The sequence below is a fragment of the Phoca vitulina genome, unplaced genomic scaffold (assembly GCF_004348235.1).
Source record: "Phoca vitulina isolate PV1807 unplaced genomic scaffold, GSC_HSeal_1.0 scaffold6, whole genome shotgun sequence".
NCBI lineage: Eukaryota > Metazoa > Chordata > Mammalia > Carnivora > Phocidae > Phoca > Phoca vitulina.
In genome coordinates, this window is record NW_022589709.1 from 58,861,248 (window position 1) to 58,879,308 (window position 18,061).

Consider the following 18,061-nt stretch of genomic DNA (forward strand, 5'->3'; position numbering starts at 1 on the left):
GATGAATCAGTAAATTCTACCCCAGTAACTAATAATACAGTGTATGTTAACTAAATTGAATTTAAATAAAGAATTAAAGTATGATTCTTGGATTAAAAAACTGCTCATAACAACCTTTATTGTATAATCACTTTGGGTATTTTTATGAGGAGATGTGTAAACTCAATTTATAACATTCTGCTCATGGGAAACTTATAATAACTCTAGGAACCAGTCAACTAGCAATCAGCATTAACCATCATTAAGATTGAACTACTTGTAATAGATTAAATAAAGAATAACGATTTCTTATCCACATTTGATACTTCCCTTCAAAATAAGTTATATCCTTAAAGATACGTTATGGTTTAGGCAAATTAGACATTTTGTACTTCTGTTTCAAAATTCCACATCAAATATTGTCAGTTACAGATTTTTGGAAACATTGGTAGAATCTGGGCTAGTTTCCCAATTTGAACTATGTTCATGCTACTTGAATAGCATTTGCAATGAACTGGTTTTATTTATTTTAAAAAAATCATTACACTTTAGAAGAGTAAAGAAAAAACACTATAAAATTATATTTTGGGGCTTTACCAAAATCCAAACTATTCACTGTAATTCACTGCAATATCTAATTCAACCACTGGAAAAGTAACAGAACAAAAGGGATAGAACATTTTATCTCTAAACTCAGTATAAATAACAATTTAGCATGATTCATTTAGAAGACTACTAAAAGTATAACCCAGAAAGCTCTTGAGTTAATAGACTTGTCTAGGAACTCAACTGATGGCCATTTATTTCTGGAAAACAACTGTATACAAGTTACCACACAATTTTTTTTTTTTTTTTTACAATATTAAGAATGAACAGGCTATCTTAGTGAGGGGTCAAATTAAAAAGTTAAAAAGTTAAAATCCCATAAAAATTGATTGATCTCATTATTTCATAAGTTTTTTTTTTTAAAGATTTTATTTATTTATCTGACAGAGAGACAGCGAGAGAGGGAACACAAGCAGAGGGAGTGGGAGAGGGAGAAGCAGGCTTCCCGCTGAGCAGGGAGCCTGATGTGGGGCTCGATCCCAGGACCCTGGGATCATGACCTGAGCCGAAGACAGACGCTTAACGACTGAGCCACCCAGGCGCCCCTGATCTCATTATTTCAGATCATACTCAGTTCATTCAGAATAGTCTTCTCTTTAACAATCAGTGAAATTCATTACATACTAAAAATAACACCATATTTATGCACGAATAAATTCATTTTCCCAGCAAGAGCTAACCTTCCTTTAAGAAGACTTCCCACATATTCACAGTACGTAATATCACAGAACACCCATATTTGGCCTAAGTGTCTCTGAAATGTAGCATTACAAGATGGAAGTTCATTGTGCCTGATGATTTGATTGAGTTTTGCCCAAATGTCTTCCAGAGTTTGGTTGTTACAAATAGCATGCTCTATAGTCCATCTTGCTCTATAAAGTGAATGCAAATTCAGTGCCTTTAAACTATCTTGCAATTTTTTAGACAAAGGAAAAATATTTTCAGTACAATTACTGTTGGGAAGTGAAACACTCCAGAACCTCTTCTTGTGCTGTCTTCCCTTTTCTGAATGTTTATCTAGAGTTCCAGAATTAGTCTGTTCATTCAGTGAGTGTGACCGGATTAAGTGCTTCCTTTTTTTTAAATTAGGTTGAAATTCCAAAAGATCTACTGTGCAATCGTAACTCTGTGATTTAACATCACGTTCTGAAATGGTTAAGTACAGTTTCACATCTTCAGCTGCCTCTTCAGAAATCACAGGTGGTGATCTTTTAGGTTTGAGTGGAAGTTTGGACCCATCATGCAAACACCAAGGAATAAATCTCGACAGCGGACGTGTAGGAAAGTCTTGAATTGCTTTCTCTGCAATTTTTGGCAGTTGTGTGGGATCATTCTCATATGGTCGATAATGTAATATTACTTCTGTAGTCATTCTGCAGTAATCCAGTTACTCTTAATGAAGAAAACATTTCTTAGATGCGCTCCTCAGCGCTAGAATGTAATTTATAATTATAAGACTCTCTTTCCAAATCAGAGGGAAACAGGACCTAAAGTGGAAGTATTGCAAAGAGTAAGATATGGTAGGGATAGCCTACACACAAATAGGGAAAAAGAAAAAACAAAACCAATCCCAATATGATATTTTACCAAGTGCTATTGGTAAATGTGAATGTAATCCACAAAACCGGAAATGCTTTATCTCACCAAAATAAGGGATCTGATTAGATGCCTTATAAGATCACTTCTAGCCTAAAACTGCTAGGAGTCAACAAGTCTAACTCAACAGATATAAAGGATTTGGAACTATTGTTACTAATATATTAGGTAAATAATATTAAGACTATAGCAGAAACAAAGGGTAAATTAGTGATTCTTAGAATACTAGATTCATTTGAAGATAACAAAAATGTAGAAATACTTAAAAATTTGAGACATCTGAATTGAGGACAATGAAAATCATTGTAATTTTTAATGCCTTGAGAAAAATAATTTTATACTTTAAAATTATATGAATTCTGCCAAATATATAGACAGAGTACTTAATGATTTTATTTCATTTGCAGTAGTAAACACTAGTAACATGAAAATAGTTTAACTCTGATTTTAGCCAGGCTAGGAATGGGTTTGTGACGAAGTCTCCTTTGTATAAATGGGGGAATTTCACAGTATCAAGACCTTAGTACCATGGCTCCTGAATTCCACTTTGGAGGAGGACCAAGAAGGCTAGACCTTCCCTATTTTTTTTTTTCCCTCTTAGAGCAAAGAAGTCTTCAAGTTGCCCCAAATGAAGTCATTGATAATAAGTTCCAGCATATAGTTAGGCTCCCTAACCAAGTCCAAAGCTGCATGAGCCATAATGCAGACTCTTTCAAATCCTAATTACTGTAGGAAAAAAAATGAGAGGTTGTATCTCTTCTCCCCCAAATCATTAGAGAACTTTTTGGAGGGGTTCTCCCATTGCTAGAATGACCATGGACGAGGACTCCTGTCATGATGTCACAATACTCATTTGACCACTGATTCTGAAGAGTCAGAAGTAATTAATCTCATGATTCTTTTCACCTACTGTTAACGTCCATTAAGAGATTTGACAACTTAAATTCATAAATGACTGTGATCCTTAACATCCATAATTTTAATATGAATCTAAACATAGAGAGCATATTCTTAAAAGTATTAATAATGCTTTTATTTTTTCTTTCCTCTTCCTTACACTTTCACATTGTAAGATATGGCACTGAGAATTCTTTCATTTTTTGAACGTAGTCAATGTTGTACTCCGAGAATGATGAAGTTCTGAGAGCTCCTTAATAATTTACTTAGATAAGAAAGTAAACTTAAATTACCACATAAATTGATATATTTGGCATCCAACAATCAGTACAATTAAAATCTGTGAAAAATTTTTTAATAAATTGTTTTATTTTTTTAAAGAAATCCCTACACCCAATGTGAGGCTTGAACTCACCACCCCGAGATCAAGAGTCACATGCTCCACCGACTGAGCCAGGCAGGTGCCCCAAAGCTTGTGAAAATTCTTGTTTAACAAGGGGGGACAATGGTACCAAAGAGCTTTAATAAAACTGAAATTATCCGTGAATTTCAAAGGACTTATCCTTTTAGGCCACTAAAATAGTCTCCCAGGTTATCTTCTATTTCAGAAAATAAAGAAAAATAGAAAACTAAAAATACCCAATGGCAATTAGCTTCCACATCACTGGAATGTAACTGTGTTTAATAGCTTCCAGCTTGCATAAAATCATACCTAGGAGCTAACAGAACTGTTCCAAATTCCCATCAAAATAACTGATGAGAGAATGTTCTCTGAAAATGCTGTTTCCTTCATTAGGAGGCAATAAGGAGTCTTGGAAAGATGGAGGAAGGCCTTGTGTTGAAATACTGCCTCCAATCACTTACTAGCTTTGTGACCCTGAAAAAGTTTCTTAAATTTCTGATAGATATTAAGTAAAATCTATTCCACATACTTGATGTAAGATTAAGAAAAAACCTGACAGTTACTTTTCCTTTTTCTCCAGAAGAACCCATTTTAGTCTAGCTCATTTGCTCAGGCTAAGCTTACAGGTCCTGTTGCTGTATTACTTAATACTGTTTTTTAGTTCTATGATCAGAGACAACCCTATTAAATTCAGCTATCAGTATATGATTTTATGTTACAGATGGGACTGGTAAGCTTCTGGAATGTGTGATGCCTACATCATAACTGGGGAGGGGATAAGGGTCCCTCAAAATGGATGCCACAAGGAAGGTAAGTGCAGTGTAACCGAATTCAAATGCCTCTTGAGCCTTTTCTCAGCTCAGTCCAAGAAGTTACTGGTAACCACACAGTACAGCATCCAAGAAAGAAGAAGCGCGTTCGTGGAAGTAGAAAACAGATGAAATAAAGCTGAAAGCATTTTAAATAAAAGGTTTTCAGAAAACAATAAGAATTCCAGAAAAACTCTGCCCTGTTGGTTTTCCCCCAAATAATGATACAATTAAATCATCAAACTTATTAAAAATTTTTGCTGTGTGCAGAAAACGAAAGTTGGCATTAATTTTCCCATATCCACAACTTTGAAGTAAACTGAAGTTTTAACAAATCTAAACTATACGTTGTTGTACGATGTATTTCTAAATCCTTGGCACTGCTTACTGCAATACTAGACTAACTTCACAGATGAAGCTGAATGAAGCCTAGTAACTTTATCAGTGCCACATGAAGTCACAATAGACAAGGAAAAATCACTGTAGATGCCTATTATAAATCATCTTGGTTCACTGGGCTCTCCCCGGGTAAGGTAGGGACCTTAGCTTCCGCGGCTAAAACCAGTCTGGTAACTGCAGCATATCTACACAATGAGTGATTTGCCAGGTATCTATTCCATTCTAGAGGAAGGCTGTCAAACCTAAAAAGCAAAGAGAAGAAATTGCTTCCTTACACTCGGCGCCAAAGGACAGAACAGGAGGGCAGGCACTAACAGTGTTTAAGAAAAACGAGGCCTACATCCCAGGGACCAGATCTATGTGGCAAAGGCTTCGAGAATTAGTGAGAGAAGAGGAGAACAGACTAAAGGGAGTCAGGTTCGTAAAAGTTTACCTTTCAGGGCCAGCAGGTGCTCCTGTTTGGGGGGATTCACTTCCATTTTGACCGGCACTTTCGACCCACTGCCTACGGCAGGTGAAGAGGTTCAAAGCAGCCCGGAAGAAAACAGAAAAGCGGACGTTCGGGAAGATCAAATCACTCCCAACAGGCTCTCTGCGCTGGTGATGCCGTAAATTCTCTTCTTAGCACCGTCCTTTACGGACTCAACGGCTTCTTTTTACCAAAGCCATCTCTTGCTTCTTAGAGACCTATACATAACATACTTCCCTATTTTCAAGCCACAGTCACACATCATGACTTCAAGAAACCACTCCTCGGTGACAATACGTAGCTTCCCAGATCCTTACAATGCGGCGTAAAAGAAACGGATTTTGCATGCTGGGATTTGTAGTTTAAACAAAACCGCATTGCATGCAGGGAGATGTAGTCCCCCTTTGCTCCCACGTCTATTCGGCAATTAGGAAGAGATCGTTACTGAAGCGGGAGTTTCACCCCGAAAATTTACTTCTTGCTTTAGCCCTTCTTTTTTCCTTTAATTTTGTTCCTGCCCTCAGTTGCAGACTCCCGGATAATACCAATATAAATAGCAAAGCGCTCATATATACAAGGCTGTGCAGCCAAAGAGCTACTGACTGGCAGGAGGAGGAGCCCAGAGGTCAACCCAGCGGCGCTCCGCGTCTTACTGCGCCTGTGCGCCGGCGGCGAACGCCGAGGCCTCTGGGTAGGTGGCTCGACCCCGCCCCTCAGCTGAAGGCCGTGACGGCTGTTTCTGCGGCACCGCTCCTCGTAGGATGGCAACCCTGATTGTAAACAAGCCTGGAGCGGGACTAGACGGTGGCCGTCAGGGCAGCCGAGGGACGGCCGTGGTGAAGGTGAGGGACATTGCGTGATCTGTTCTCCACCATCGGCCTCCCTTCGGTTCATCCCTGAGGTCTGGCGGCCGCGCCCCGGCCGTCTTCTTTGGGCCTTTGCGCCCCTCTCGGCTTTACAAGCCATGCCATCCCCTCCGCGATTTTTATCTCTTCGGGCTTGGAGTTGCTTCGTCTTCTGCTCATACCAGTCCTCTACTTGGCCGATGGGGACATTTGTGAAAAGAGCTTATGGGCCTGTGAGACTGACTTTGACCGGTCTTTGCTTAGGTCCTCTCCTTTTTGTTAAGCTTAACAGGCATTAGTTTATTTTTATTAAATTGAGCCATTGTTATCGCAAGGTATTATGTTAAGTATTTTACCTCGTTGATATCTACTTATGAGGTATATGATAATTACCATTTGACAGGTGAAGAAACTCAGGTTTACGTTAACACAGTGTGTCATGGATCCAGGGTTGACTGCCTTTAAAATCTGGTTTTCATTATTGCACTACTTCTATAACCAGACATGTAGTAATGGCTGATCTGCCCCCTCCTCTTTTATTAGTATAGTCTGTCAACACTTTTGAGAAGTGTCCCTGCAGCAGCATGGCTGAACATTAACGTTAGGATATACGAATTGCCCTATGCTTCAGGTTTGAAATTCTACCATGCTTAAATGCTTCAAAATGTATTTACTAACAAATCAATTGAAATATGTGGGATTCACATTTCCCTTCCACTATATACATATGGAAGATCTGCAAGGGAGAACTGATCTCATCGGTTTGTAGAATAACTTTCAGGATTGTTGTAATCTGAGTTAAGGGTAATTCTCATTATTGGCTACATATTTAGAGTAACTGAGGACTTAAAAGAAAAAAAATAAACCCTACTGATAACATTCCTTCTCCCCAAGTTCTGATTAACTTGACATCACTATATTTTTTAAACATTCCCAGAAGTGATTTTAATGTGCAACCAAGGTTGAGAACCACTATACCAGATAATATCTGAAGTTATTTTAAGATCTTGGGTAATAGGCACCTGTGATTTTTCACTTAATGTTGGTTTTATATGACAACAAATGCTCCATTTCTGCTCACAGGTATATTATCAATTATTGATGGCTTTTGATTCATCTGGCCTTTTTATATTGAAGTTATTCTGAAGGTACACAGCATATCTGAGATACAGAGGAGCCCTGTTATTAGGCATGTTACATGGTTGAGGTTTTATTTATTAAATTGTACTTTACCTAAGTAGAGAATACCTAAAGATTATTTTGTGATTTAGATTGAATCAAGAAGTTGTTATTAGAATGGATATTATTGCTGTTATCTACTTTTGTTACCCTAGTTGTCTTAAAATCTCAAAAAATATACAAAAGCCTTGTATTACTCAAATTTGTTACAGCACAGAGTGTGATATGTTAGAGGTTCACTTTGTTTTTGTCTTCACATGTAAAATGTGCCTCAGTTGTGCAGTAGGGTAGTCCTTTTTGGCAAGATCCTTATGCCATAATTTGTAAGGAGGATGGTGGCATAAATTAAAAAACAACTCATTGTCATTTTCATAGATGAAGGCAAAAATTATTCATTGGAGGGTGAAAGTTGAAGTATATAATGCTAAAAGGTAAAATAATGAACAAGTTGATAATGAGGGTTTTTTTCATTAGAAAACTCAAAGTCAAAAATCTGATATTATGAAATTATTTACGTTCAAAAAAGTCAGAAAGGTACGCCTGGGTGGCTCAGTGGGTTAAGCGTCTGCCTTTGGCTCAGGTCATGATCCCAGGGTCCTGGGATCGAGCCCCGCATGGGGCTCTCTGCTCAGCGGGGAGCCTGCTTCTCCCTCTTCCTCTGCCTGCCGCTCCCCCTACTTGTGCGTGAGCTCTCTCTCTCTCTCTCTCTCTGACTAATAAATAAAATCTTAAAAAAAAAAGAGTCAGAAAAAAAAAGAATCAGGAAAGTTTCTTTTGAAGAGTGAGTCTTCTTAGTCCATTTAAAATATGGTCTGGTTAGGGTGCCTGGCTGTCTCTGTTGGAGGAGTGTGCTACTCTTGATTTCAGGGTCGTGAGTTTGAGCCCCATGTTGGGGGTAGAGATTACTAAAAAAATAAATTAAAAACTTAAATAAAATATGGTCTGGTTTATTAAAATTTGGTTTATATGTAATAAGTTTGAAGCTCTCTTTGGCATATTTGTGAAGTTGATAAAATTAAGAGCTTTTTTCTTGTTTAGGGTTTAATTCCTTGTGCTGTTAGCCACAGTTCGTGTTCATAAATACTGAAGAAAGAATTTCTTACTCTTTTGTTTACGGAGTTGATACGAAATAGTCTAGTAAGTTTATTTTTGGACCTGTGTTTAGTTTATAAATCTGTGGTATGTTATTAGTGCTTTTTGAAAAAACCTGTAGTAGCAACTTAAGTTCTTTTATCTTGTGTAATTATGGGGTCAGAGGTAAAAGATATGAATGGACTGAAATTTAATTTGATTGTTTGGAGTTTATGGTCATAATTATGGTGTTACAGAAATGAGGACATTATAAGAATGTTGCATTTATTTAATATCTAATTCTGTTATATCTTTTCTGTATTGAATGAATCTGATATTTAAGTGAGACCATTTAAATGAAACTTCTGTCCTGCCTTTTTTAAAAATGTAGGATACGTTTAAGTGTTTGTGTATAATACAATTTATGTGTAACTTTTCCCATCTATTTTCCTTCCTCATAGGGAGCCACTATTCCAGTGTAATCAGTTTCCTGTGTATCCTGCTAGAAAGATAGTATGCCTGTATAAAAATATACATATAAATGTATGTTCTCTTTCCCCAGTTATATGCAAAAGCTAAATATTCTATGTATTTTTCACTTTGCTTTATTCATATGAAATCGTTCTGTATGTGTACATAAGAAACTTCCTTTTTCTCAACAAACCACATGGTTTTGCAGTACATGAGTATACTATAGTTTATTTCCCAGTCTGTATTGCTATCTATTTATTTTGTTTCCAATCATTTGCAAGTGCAAATGGTGCTGTAAGGAATAACATAGAGATCTTGACACACATGTGTGATATATTTGTCAGATAAATTCATGGAAATAGAATTACTAAGCTATGTAAACTCTTGATAGGTATTGTCAAATTGCCTTTCATAAAGCCTATATTAGTTATTAAATATTTCACAGCAGTCAGCAAGTATAAGAATATCTGTTTTCCTACATCTTCACCAACACAAAGGGTTACACAAAGGGTTATCAACCTGTTCGATCTAATCTGAAAAAAGTATATTGGTTTAGGTTTAAGTGCATTTCAAAGTGTTTTGAGTGAGATTGAACATCTTTTCAGATACTTAAAGAGCTGTTTTTATGTCTTTTCTTGTGAGTTGTGTGTTACATTTAAGCCTCTTTTGAACCATACTGGGATGCAAGCCAATTATGAATTATCAATTTACAGTGAAAGATGTTTGTATTTCATGCACTAAGTCCAAATTAATTACAGAGTTAGTATTAAATTTTTAATGGATTAAGTCTGATTTCCACTGTGGATTTTCTCTTTTTTACCTTGCATTGTGAATTTGTTGGGGGATGGTGGTTGGGCTGAACTGTTTTTAATTTTTAATCTTGTCAGACTTTATTTATATAAGCACACTAGTACTGGGTTGTTTGTAATGCCCTGTTTCTGAGGGCTTTTTGATCTAAGAGGGAAAGACAGGCTGGAAGCCAATAACGGAATTAACATGTTTAGGGTGTTAAGATGAACACTTATCCATGCATGATGGCCCAAAGGGTAGTGTGGTCATTTCAGTTGGAATGAGCTGTGGGTACACTGGGAGATACGGTTGTTTAGAAATTTGTTTATTAATGTTAAAAAAAGAATCTACTAGGAAAATGTCTGTTTAGCTATTTCCTCAGCATTAGCATAAAAAAGAGGCAACAGTTTGTCATGTTCTGGGAACTACAAATTGTTTGATATGGTTTGAGAATAGAGTCTAAAGGGGGTGGCAGGGAAGCAGTGGGATGGAGGCCAGATTGTAGCAGGTCATGGATGGCCGACATAGTTAGTGATATAATTGAACAGTTCAGTGTGGGTATTTTTAAAAAATAAATTAAAATTGTATGACACTTTGAATATGTTGGCAGATAAAGGTACCAACAGTGCTTCATTGGTAAAAATATAGTTTGTTGACTAATTATAAAACAATTTCATGGGCTTGGGAATCAGAATATGCTGATTCTTGTCACTTCTTTTAACTGACCACATGGCCTTGGGCAAGTAATGTGCCTGAAATTGGAATTATATAGACAACATACTTTCTAACCCAGGGGCATATTTATTAATTGAGAACAACGAATTGAAATTTAAGTCTTAGCTGACTGCTTTCTTAACTCTACATTATGTAATATAAATGGATACTAGAAAATAATATTACTTACAGTCTGTTCTGAACAAGTTCTTGATCATTTACAAGGGGTAACTGTCACCCTAGTACATATTTCAAATGATTTTTTTTTTTTTTTTAAAGATTGTATTTATTTGCGAGAGAGAGAATGAGAGACAGAGAGCATGAGAGGGAGGAAGGTCAGAGGGAGAAGCAGACTCCCTGCTGAGCAGGGAGCCCGATGTGGGACTCGATCCCGGGACTCCAGGATCATGACCTGAGCTGAAGGCAGTCGCTTAACCAACTGAGCCACCCAGGCGCCCTCAAATGATTTCTGTTCAAATTAATGATGGTCTTTTGGGGGCTAGGTAATTGCAGAGAAATTGTTTAAGAACCCAACTTTGGTAGAATTACATATTATACAGATTCAGATATAATGAATCAAGACATAATTTTCAAAAGATAAAGATGATGTTAATTTACAACATTATCTTGGTCCCTAACACTTGACATTTCAAGGAGATTTCACTATGATGTAATTTTTATGGGGTCTGTCAGATGAAATGATAAAAGGTGATTTAAAGTTTTATGCTCTAGACTTTTTTTCATGGAGGAATAATTTAACGAGATTGATTTAATATATTAGATCGAGTTTTTTTTAGCCTAAAGTATGTGTACTCTTAAAATCATTTAAAGAGCACATGTTTCCTTTCCAAATATTAGGTGCTGGAGTGTGGAGTTTGTGAAGATGTCTTTTCTTTGCAAGGAGACAAAGTTCCTCGCCTTCTGCTTTGTGGCCACACAGTCTGTCATGACTGCCTTACCCGCCTCCCTCTTCATGGAAGAGCAATCCGTTGCCCTTTTGATCGACAAGTAACAGATCTAGGTAGGAAAATATATTGTGTGTATTTAAGATTTAAAATTGTTTGGTTTATTTGTATGAAAAGGAGTTTGTGTAGTCATTGATCGCTGCAGCTTCTAGGTTAGATGAGAGATGGGGAAAAAGGTTATCTTTAGCTGTTCGAGTTCCATTTTACTGAGAGGAGTTATTTTAGATTAAGTGTATGTTTCATACAGTGGTTTTCAAACATGAATCAGAGCTTATTTGTAGTTATGAAATCAGTTTAATTGGCTCTGAGTAGGTATTTTAAAGAAGAAATAGAACAAAAAATGTGGGTGTGTTGCACACTGTTAGAGTGAATACTGGTGTGTGAAACTTTTGTTTCAGCTGTAAATATACACATATTTTAAAAAATTTATTTATGTATAAATAAATGTACGTTATCCTGTGTTGTAATGGCAAATGTATTTCTTACTGTAGGTTGCTGTAAAAAATATTGTAAAGCACTTGTTTTAATATATATTAAAAGTCATTGACAAACTAGGATTTATAAAGTTAAATGATAGAAAAATAGTAGAACTTTAAGTATGTTTCTACTTACAATGCTGAGGAGTTTTTGTTTTTTAAAGAGAATTTTAACAAGACAATAGTTCTAGCATAGAAAAATAATGTGGAAAATTTGAATTTGAAGATTTAGACATTATTAATGATTAAAATATATGACAAATTACTACTGAGGTATGAGATAAAATGATTAATATTCCATTTTGTTAGATTTAGTTTTTATTTTTATATTTATTCTAGGAGATTCAGGTGTTTGGGGATTGAAAAAAAATTTTGCTTTATTGGAGCTTTTGGAACGACTGCAGAATGGACATATTGGTCAGTATGGAGCTGCAGAAGAAGCCATTGGGATATCCGGAGAGGTATTGATAGAACTTGGTGTAATGTTATGAGCATGAATTTTTTCTTTTAATTTAAAGTATTTACCGTTAAAAGCACAATCTTACCTCACTTGCTCCAGCAGATAGGATTCCAGAAACACAACTTTTCATTACATTACAGTTTTGTAGGCAACAATATTCCTAGCTGAACAGCAGTAAAACTTAAACTTGAATTCTCTGAAAATACTATACCCAAAGTATGTTTTATGTATAAACTTATTTCCTTATTGTAATTCACTTCTACCCAAGGATAAAGTCAAAGAGGAAGAAGGTTACAGAAGGGTAAGAAGAAGGTATAAGCTACAAATTAAACCAGAGAGTGCAAAAGTGAATCAACAATAAATAGTACAGCACAAAGAAAGAGAACTCCTTGAAAGAGGCCAGGTAGTATAGAGGCCAAATGCTTCAAAAATAGCAGTAGCTCCTGAGGGAATCACTACTATTAAATATCTTCATGAAAAGTTTAAATTGTGTGTAAGTATACTCTCTCTATCCAACAGGCCGATCGTCCAGTAAATATTAGAACGAAGCTCATTAACACAGGTTAAAATACATTCTTATTTTTTTATTTTTTATTTTTTCAATTAAGTAAGCTCCACGCCCAATGTGGGGCTTGGACTCATGACCCTGAGATCAAGAGTTGCATGCTCAATGGACTGAGTCAGCCAGGCGCCCCTTAAAATACATTTTTAATGCTTGAAGAATTGTCCACATAGCTCATATTACTCTACTAGATATAAGAATAGTTGTAGTAAATAACAGTAATGATTTTGGCGATCAACTTTAAAATAACAGGTTTAGTATCAAGGAAAAAAATATCTGATTTCTACTTCTCTTATTAAATCATGATTTCTTTTTTTTTTTAAAGATTTTATTTATTTATTTGACAGAGAGAGACACAGTGAGAGAGGGAACACAAGCAAGGGGGAGTGGGAGAGGGAGAAGCAGGCTTCCCGCGGAGCAGAGAGCCCGATATGGGACTCGATCCCAGGACCCTGGGACCATGACCTGAGCCGAAGGCAGACCCTTAACGACTGAGCCACCCAGGCACCCCTAAATCATGATTTCTTTATGTAAAGTGAATCACTGAGTTGAATTTCAAACTGGAGCACTGTTTTCTTTTTATTTTTTTTCCTTCGAGATTTTATTTAAATTCAAGCTAGTTAACATGTAGTGTAGTATTAGTTTCAGGGGTAAATTTAGTGATTCATCACTTGCATAGAACACCCAGTGCTCATTACATCATGTGCCCTCCTTAATGCCCATCACCCATTAACCCATCCCCCCCAACCCCCCCCTCCAGCAATCTCAGGTTGTTCCCTATAGTTAAGTATCTCTTATAGTTTGCTTCCCTCTCTGTTTTTATCTTATTGTATTTTTTCCCTTCCCCCATGTTCATCTTTTTTGTTTCTTAGATTCCACATGAGTGAAATCATACGGTATTTGTCTTTCTCTGATTTATTTTGCTTAGCATAATACCCTCTAGTTCCATCCATGTCATTGCAAATTTCATTATTTTTTATGGCTGAGTAGTATTCCATTGTATATACATACCACATCTTTATCCATTCATCTGTCGATGGACATTTGTGCTTTTTCCATATTTTGGCTATTGTGGATAGTGCTGCTATAAACATTGGGGTGCATGTGCCCCTTCAAATTACTATTTTTGTATCCTTAAAATATCTAGTAGTGTAATTGCTGGGTTGTAGGGTACTTCTATTTTTAACTTTTTGAGGAACCTCCATACTGTTTTGCAGAGTGGCTGCCCCAGTTTGTATTCCCACCAACAATGCAAAGGGTTCCCCTTCCTCTGCATCTCACTAACATCTGTTGTTTCCTGATTTGTTACTTTTGGCTATTCTGACTGGTGTGAGGTGGTATCTCATTATGGTTTTGATTTGTAGTTCCCTGATGATGAGTGATGTTGAGTATTCACGTGTCTGTTTACCATTTATATGTCTTCTTTTGAGAAATGTCTGTTCGTGTCTTCTGCCAGTTCTTAACTGGATTTTTTTTATTTTTGGGATGTTGAATTTGATAAGTTCTTTATAGATTTTGGATACTAGCCCTTTATCTGATATGTCATTTGCAAATATCTTCTCCCATTCCTTTGGTTGCCTTTTAATTTTGTTGATTGTTTCCTTTGCTGTGCAGAAGCTTTTTATCAGCTTCTCTTTTGTTTCCCTTCCCTCTGGAGATGTGTCTAGCAACAAATTGCTGTGGCTGAGGTTCCAGAGATTGCTGCCTGTGTTCTTTTCTAGGATTTTGATGGTTTCCTGTCTCACATTTAGGTCTTCAATCCATTTTGAATTTATTTTTGTATATGGTGTAAGAAAGTGGTCCAGTTTCATTCTTCTGCATGTTGCTATCCAGTTTTCCCAACACCATTTGTTGAAGAGACTGTTTTTTTTTTTTTTTTTTAAAGATTTTATTTATTTATTTGCGAGAGAGAGAATGAGAGACAGAGAGCACGAGAGGGAGGAGGGTCAGAGGGAGAAGCAGACTCCCCGCTGAGCAGGGAGCCCGATGCGGGACTCGATCCCGGGACTCCAGGATCATGACCTGAGCCGAAGGCAGTCGCTTAACCGACTGAGCCACCCAGGCGCCCAAGAGACTGTTTTTTTTCCATTGGATATTCTTTCCTGCTTTGTTGAAGATTGGTTGACCATATAGTTGCGGGGAGCACTGTTTTCTAAAATTTTTGTAGTTCTTTCATGTGCTATATCTTTTATCTTTCAAAAGACATTAGAATATTGTCTAATGTTGACCTTGTAAGTTATTTGTCATGTCTGGAAAACAGAAGATACGAATTTTTAATTTTACATGTACCTGCTTCTCATAATTGCAAATAAAAAATGTTTACCTTTGGGTTCTTTTTTTAATTTAATGTGATATTTAATAACACCATTGATGTGTTTTCTAATTTTTATTTCTGGAACAATTTATGCCAGATTGCTCCCTTTCCATTTATGGCCTTTTAATATTCAGCATAAGTTTCAAAACATTCTTGATTATCTGACATGTAAAGGTTTTCAACCTGGGTGCTTTTTAGTAACTCATGAAATTAGAAATAATATTTAAAAGCTTATATATAACATAGGTTTTATTTGTTTATTTTTTATTTACTTAAATCAGTGCTTTTTCACCCAGGATTGTGCAGTGAACTCACCTGTTGAGTTTTAGAAAAAAGTACACAGCTCAAGCTTCTACTACAATCTATTGGAATAAGTATTTCCTAGGTTAGAGTCTGGGCATCTATGTTTTTAAAAACTTTGCAGCTGATTCTTGTGCATACACCTGCTTCTCAAAATAGCATTTGCATTTCTCTTTTTTCTATACATCACCATGATAAATAGTATTTAAAGCAGTGTCGGGGGGAAAGCGGGGGCGGGGGGGGGCACGGGGCACCTGGCTGTCTCAGTCAGTAGAGCATGGGACTCTTGACCTCAGGGTTGTTAGTTCAAGTTCCACATTGGGTGTAGACATTACTTAAAAATAATTAAGGGGATGTATTTATTATCAGTTTTTTTAGTCTTTAAAAAAAAAAATGATTTCTAGCCTGTATTGTTCAGTTTCTTTTATATAAAATGAGGGGCTTTCATGGAAGATATCTTTACACTGACTGTGAACCTATGAGAACAGTTTTATTTTTGGCCTCAAATTCATAGTACATATTGATAATCAATTTTGGAAATAGCTTCTCACTTACCTATAGAAATGAATACTTTCTTAGATGAGTCATAAATGACCTTTTTACTTAATTACCAGCATATTTTCGTATGTAAAGCTTGGTCAGTTAAAAAAAGATTATGGGCTTTTATATTTTAAAATTTGTCATGTTATAATGATTGAGGTTCAGTTTGAAGACATTAATTTCTTGTTTGTCAGAGCATCATTCGTTGTGATGAAGATGAAGCTCACGTTGCATCTGTATATTGCACTGTATGTGCAACTCATTTGTGCTCAGAGTGTTCTCAAGTTACTCATTCTACAAAGACATTAGCAAAACACAGACGAGTGCCTCTAGCTGATAAACCTCATGAGAAAACCATGTGCTCTCAGCATCAGGTACATGCCATTGAGTTTGTTTGCCTGGAAGAAGGCTGTCAAACTAGCCCACTTATGTGCTGTGTCTGCAAAGAATATGGAAAACATCAAGGTCACAAGGTATGAATATAATTAGACTGGATGACTCTACCTAGTTTACCAACCTACCATTTGTTTCCATTGATTTTGTTCTTTATGACAAGTAGGAATTTAAGAAGAGTTCAGTAATGAATAGTTGAGCTTGGCATGAAAATAAATGAGAGATTTAATTTTTGAATATCCTAACAAAAATTTCAGAGAGGCCTTAGCATTCTTTCTTCACTGAAAAATAGCTTTCCAGTAGGAAACAAAATTTGTGTGCATGTTTTCATAATGCACTGGATTGTGTTGACAATATTTATGTCTATTGATGAACTGCTGTTTATGGTGAAATTATAAAGTAGTGAGTCTCTTGGATTCTTTTTTTTTTAGAGGGAGGGAGAGAGGGAGAGAGAGAATATCTTTTTTTTAAGATTTATTTATTTATTTTAGAGAAAGACAGAGAACGTGTTGGGGGGAGGGGCAGAGGAAGAGAGAGAGAGAAACTTTAGCAGACTCTGTGCTGAGCATGGAGCCAGATGCAGGGCTTGACGTGGGGCTTGATGCAGGGCTTGATCCTACAACCCTGAAATCACAGCCTGAGCCGAAACCAAGAGTAAGAGGTTTAATGGACTCTGCCACCCAGGTGCCCCAAGGGAGAGAGAGCATCTTAAGCAGGCTCCATGCCCAGTGTGGAGCCTGATGGGGGTGCTGGATCTCACAACCCTGAGATCACAACTTGAGCTGAAATCAAGAGTTGAATGCTTAACCAACTGAGCCACCCAGGCACCCCATCTTGGACTGTTATTAAGCAATAAATGGACTCCCAAATTCTAAATTATTTCTTTGGAGGATAAATAGTTTTGGGATGAAGGTAAATTAGTATTTATTTTCTTGTGCTTTTTGTAAATGTCTTATAAAAGCCACTTGTGGCTGATGCTTTTTTTTTTTTTTTATCACTGGAGTGATTTAAATAGCATTTTATATCATTAGTCAATACTGTGAGTTCTTTTCTGTAATTTTGTTGCACTTTAGCATTCAGTATTGGAACCAGAAGCTAACCAGATCCGAGCATCAATTTTAGATATGGCTCACTGCATACGGACCTTCACTGAGGAAATTTCAGATTATTCCAGAAAATTAGTTGGAATCGTTCAGCACATTGAAGGAGGAGAACAAATAGTGGAAGATGGAATTGGAATGGCCCACACAGAACATGTATGGAATTTTTTTCTTCTCTCTTTACATTCTTACCCTTTTTACTTCTAACCTTTTCATCTTCTTATATTTATTGAGCAATTACACTGTGCTAGTACTGCACTAGTGACTGAAAATAAGTTTTTAAAAAAGGCTTTGTCTTCATGGAATTTATAATCCATCGTAGAAGAAAGCCAGTTTTAAATGTGGTAACTTTATTTTGTGGGGAAGTATAGGATGCCTTAGCATTGCATAAGAGGGGCATTAATTTAGCTGAGTCAGGGAAAGCTTCCCAGAATACAAGATACTAAATTGAGATTTGAAGAAATTTAGTCAGGGAGAAGAGTGGGGTAGAGAGTGAATTGTCCCACTGAGGGAAGCATAGGTTAAATGCCTGGTAGTGAGAATTGGATGCATTATTGAAACAACTCAGTTCACTACAGTTGGATCTTTGAGTATTGGCTGGAGCATGACAAGAAAAAAAAGTTGGAGAGTTAAGGGCCAAATCATGCAGGATCTTGTTAGCTATGTTAAAGAGTTTAGACTTTATCCCAAGGGCAGTGATGAGCAATTGAAAAATTAGCGTAGG

The 18,061-nt window shown here is 36.5% G+C and overlaps 3 protein-coding genes across 6 annotated transcripts in view; 1 reads left to right on the forward strand and 2 right to left on the reverse strand.

The window, feature by feature from the left end:
- The window catches only part of TRAPPC13 (trafficking protein particle complex 13), a 38,393-nt gene extending 33,187 nt beyond the window's left edge, over positions 1–5,206 (reverse strand). For all 4 annotated transcript variants that reach the window (XM_032404329.1, XM_032404328.1, XM_032404327.1 and 1 more), the window contains exon 1: positions 5,123–5,206. In XM_032404329.1, coding sequence (XP_032260220.1) covers positions 5,123–5,168 — 46 coding nt within the window. In that variant the 5' untranslated portion in view covers positions 5,169–5,206. The remainder of the gene's footprint in view (positions 1–5,122) is intronic.
- On the reverse strand, positions 1,093–5,210 carry SHLD3 (shieldin complex subunit 3). Its single transcript, XM_032404335.1, has 2 exons — positions 5,123–5,210; positions 1,093–2,072 (listed from the first exon to the last, which is right to left on the reverse strand). The coding sequence occupies exon 2, from the start codon at positions 1,955–1,957 to the stop codon at positions 1,202–1,204; it is 756 nt and encodes a 251-aa protein (XP_032260226.1). The 5' UTR covers positions 1,958–2,072; positions 5,123–5,210; the 3' UTR covers positions 1,093–1,201.
- A 609-nt stretch (positions 5,211–5,819) lies between these two features.
- Positions 5,820–18,061, forward strand: part of TRIM23 (tripartite motif containing 23) — a 33,163-nt gene continuing 20,921 nt past the window's right edge. The window contains exons 1-5 of the mRNA XM_032404325.1: positions 5,820–6,000; positions 11,086–11,248; positions 12,008–12,129; positions 16,039–16,317; positions 17,311–17,493. Coding sequence (XP_032260216.1) covers positions 5,920–6,000; positions 11,086–11,248; positions 12,008–12,129; positions 16,039–16,317; positions 17,311–17,493 — 828 coding nt within the window. The 5' untranslated portion in view covers positions 5,820–5,919. The remainder of the gene's footprint in view (positions 6,001–11,085; positions 11,249–12,007; positions 12,130–16,038; positions 16,318–17,310; positions 17,494–18,061) is intronic.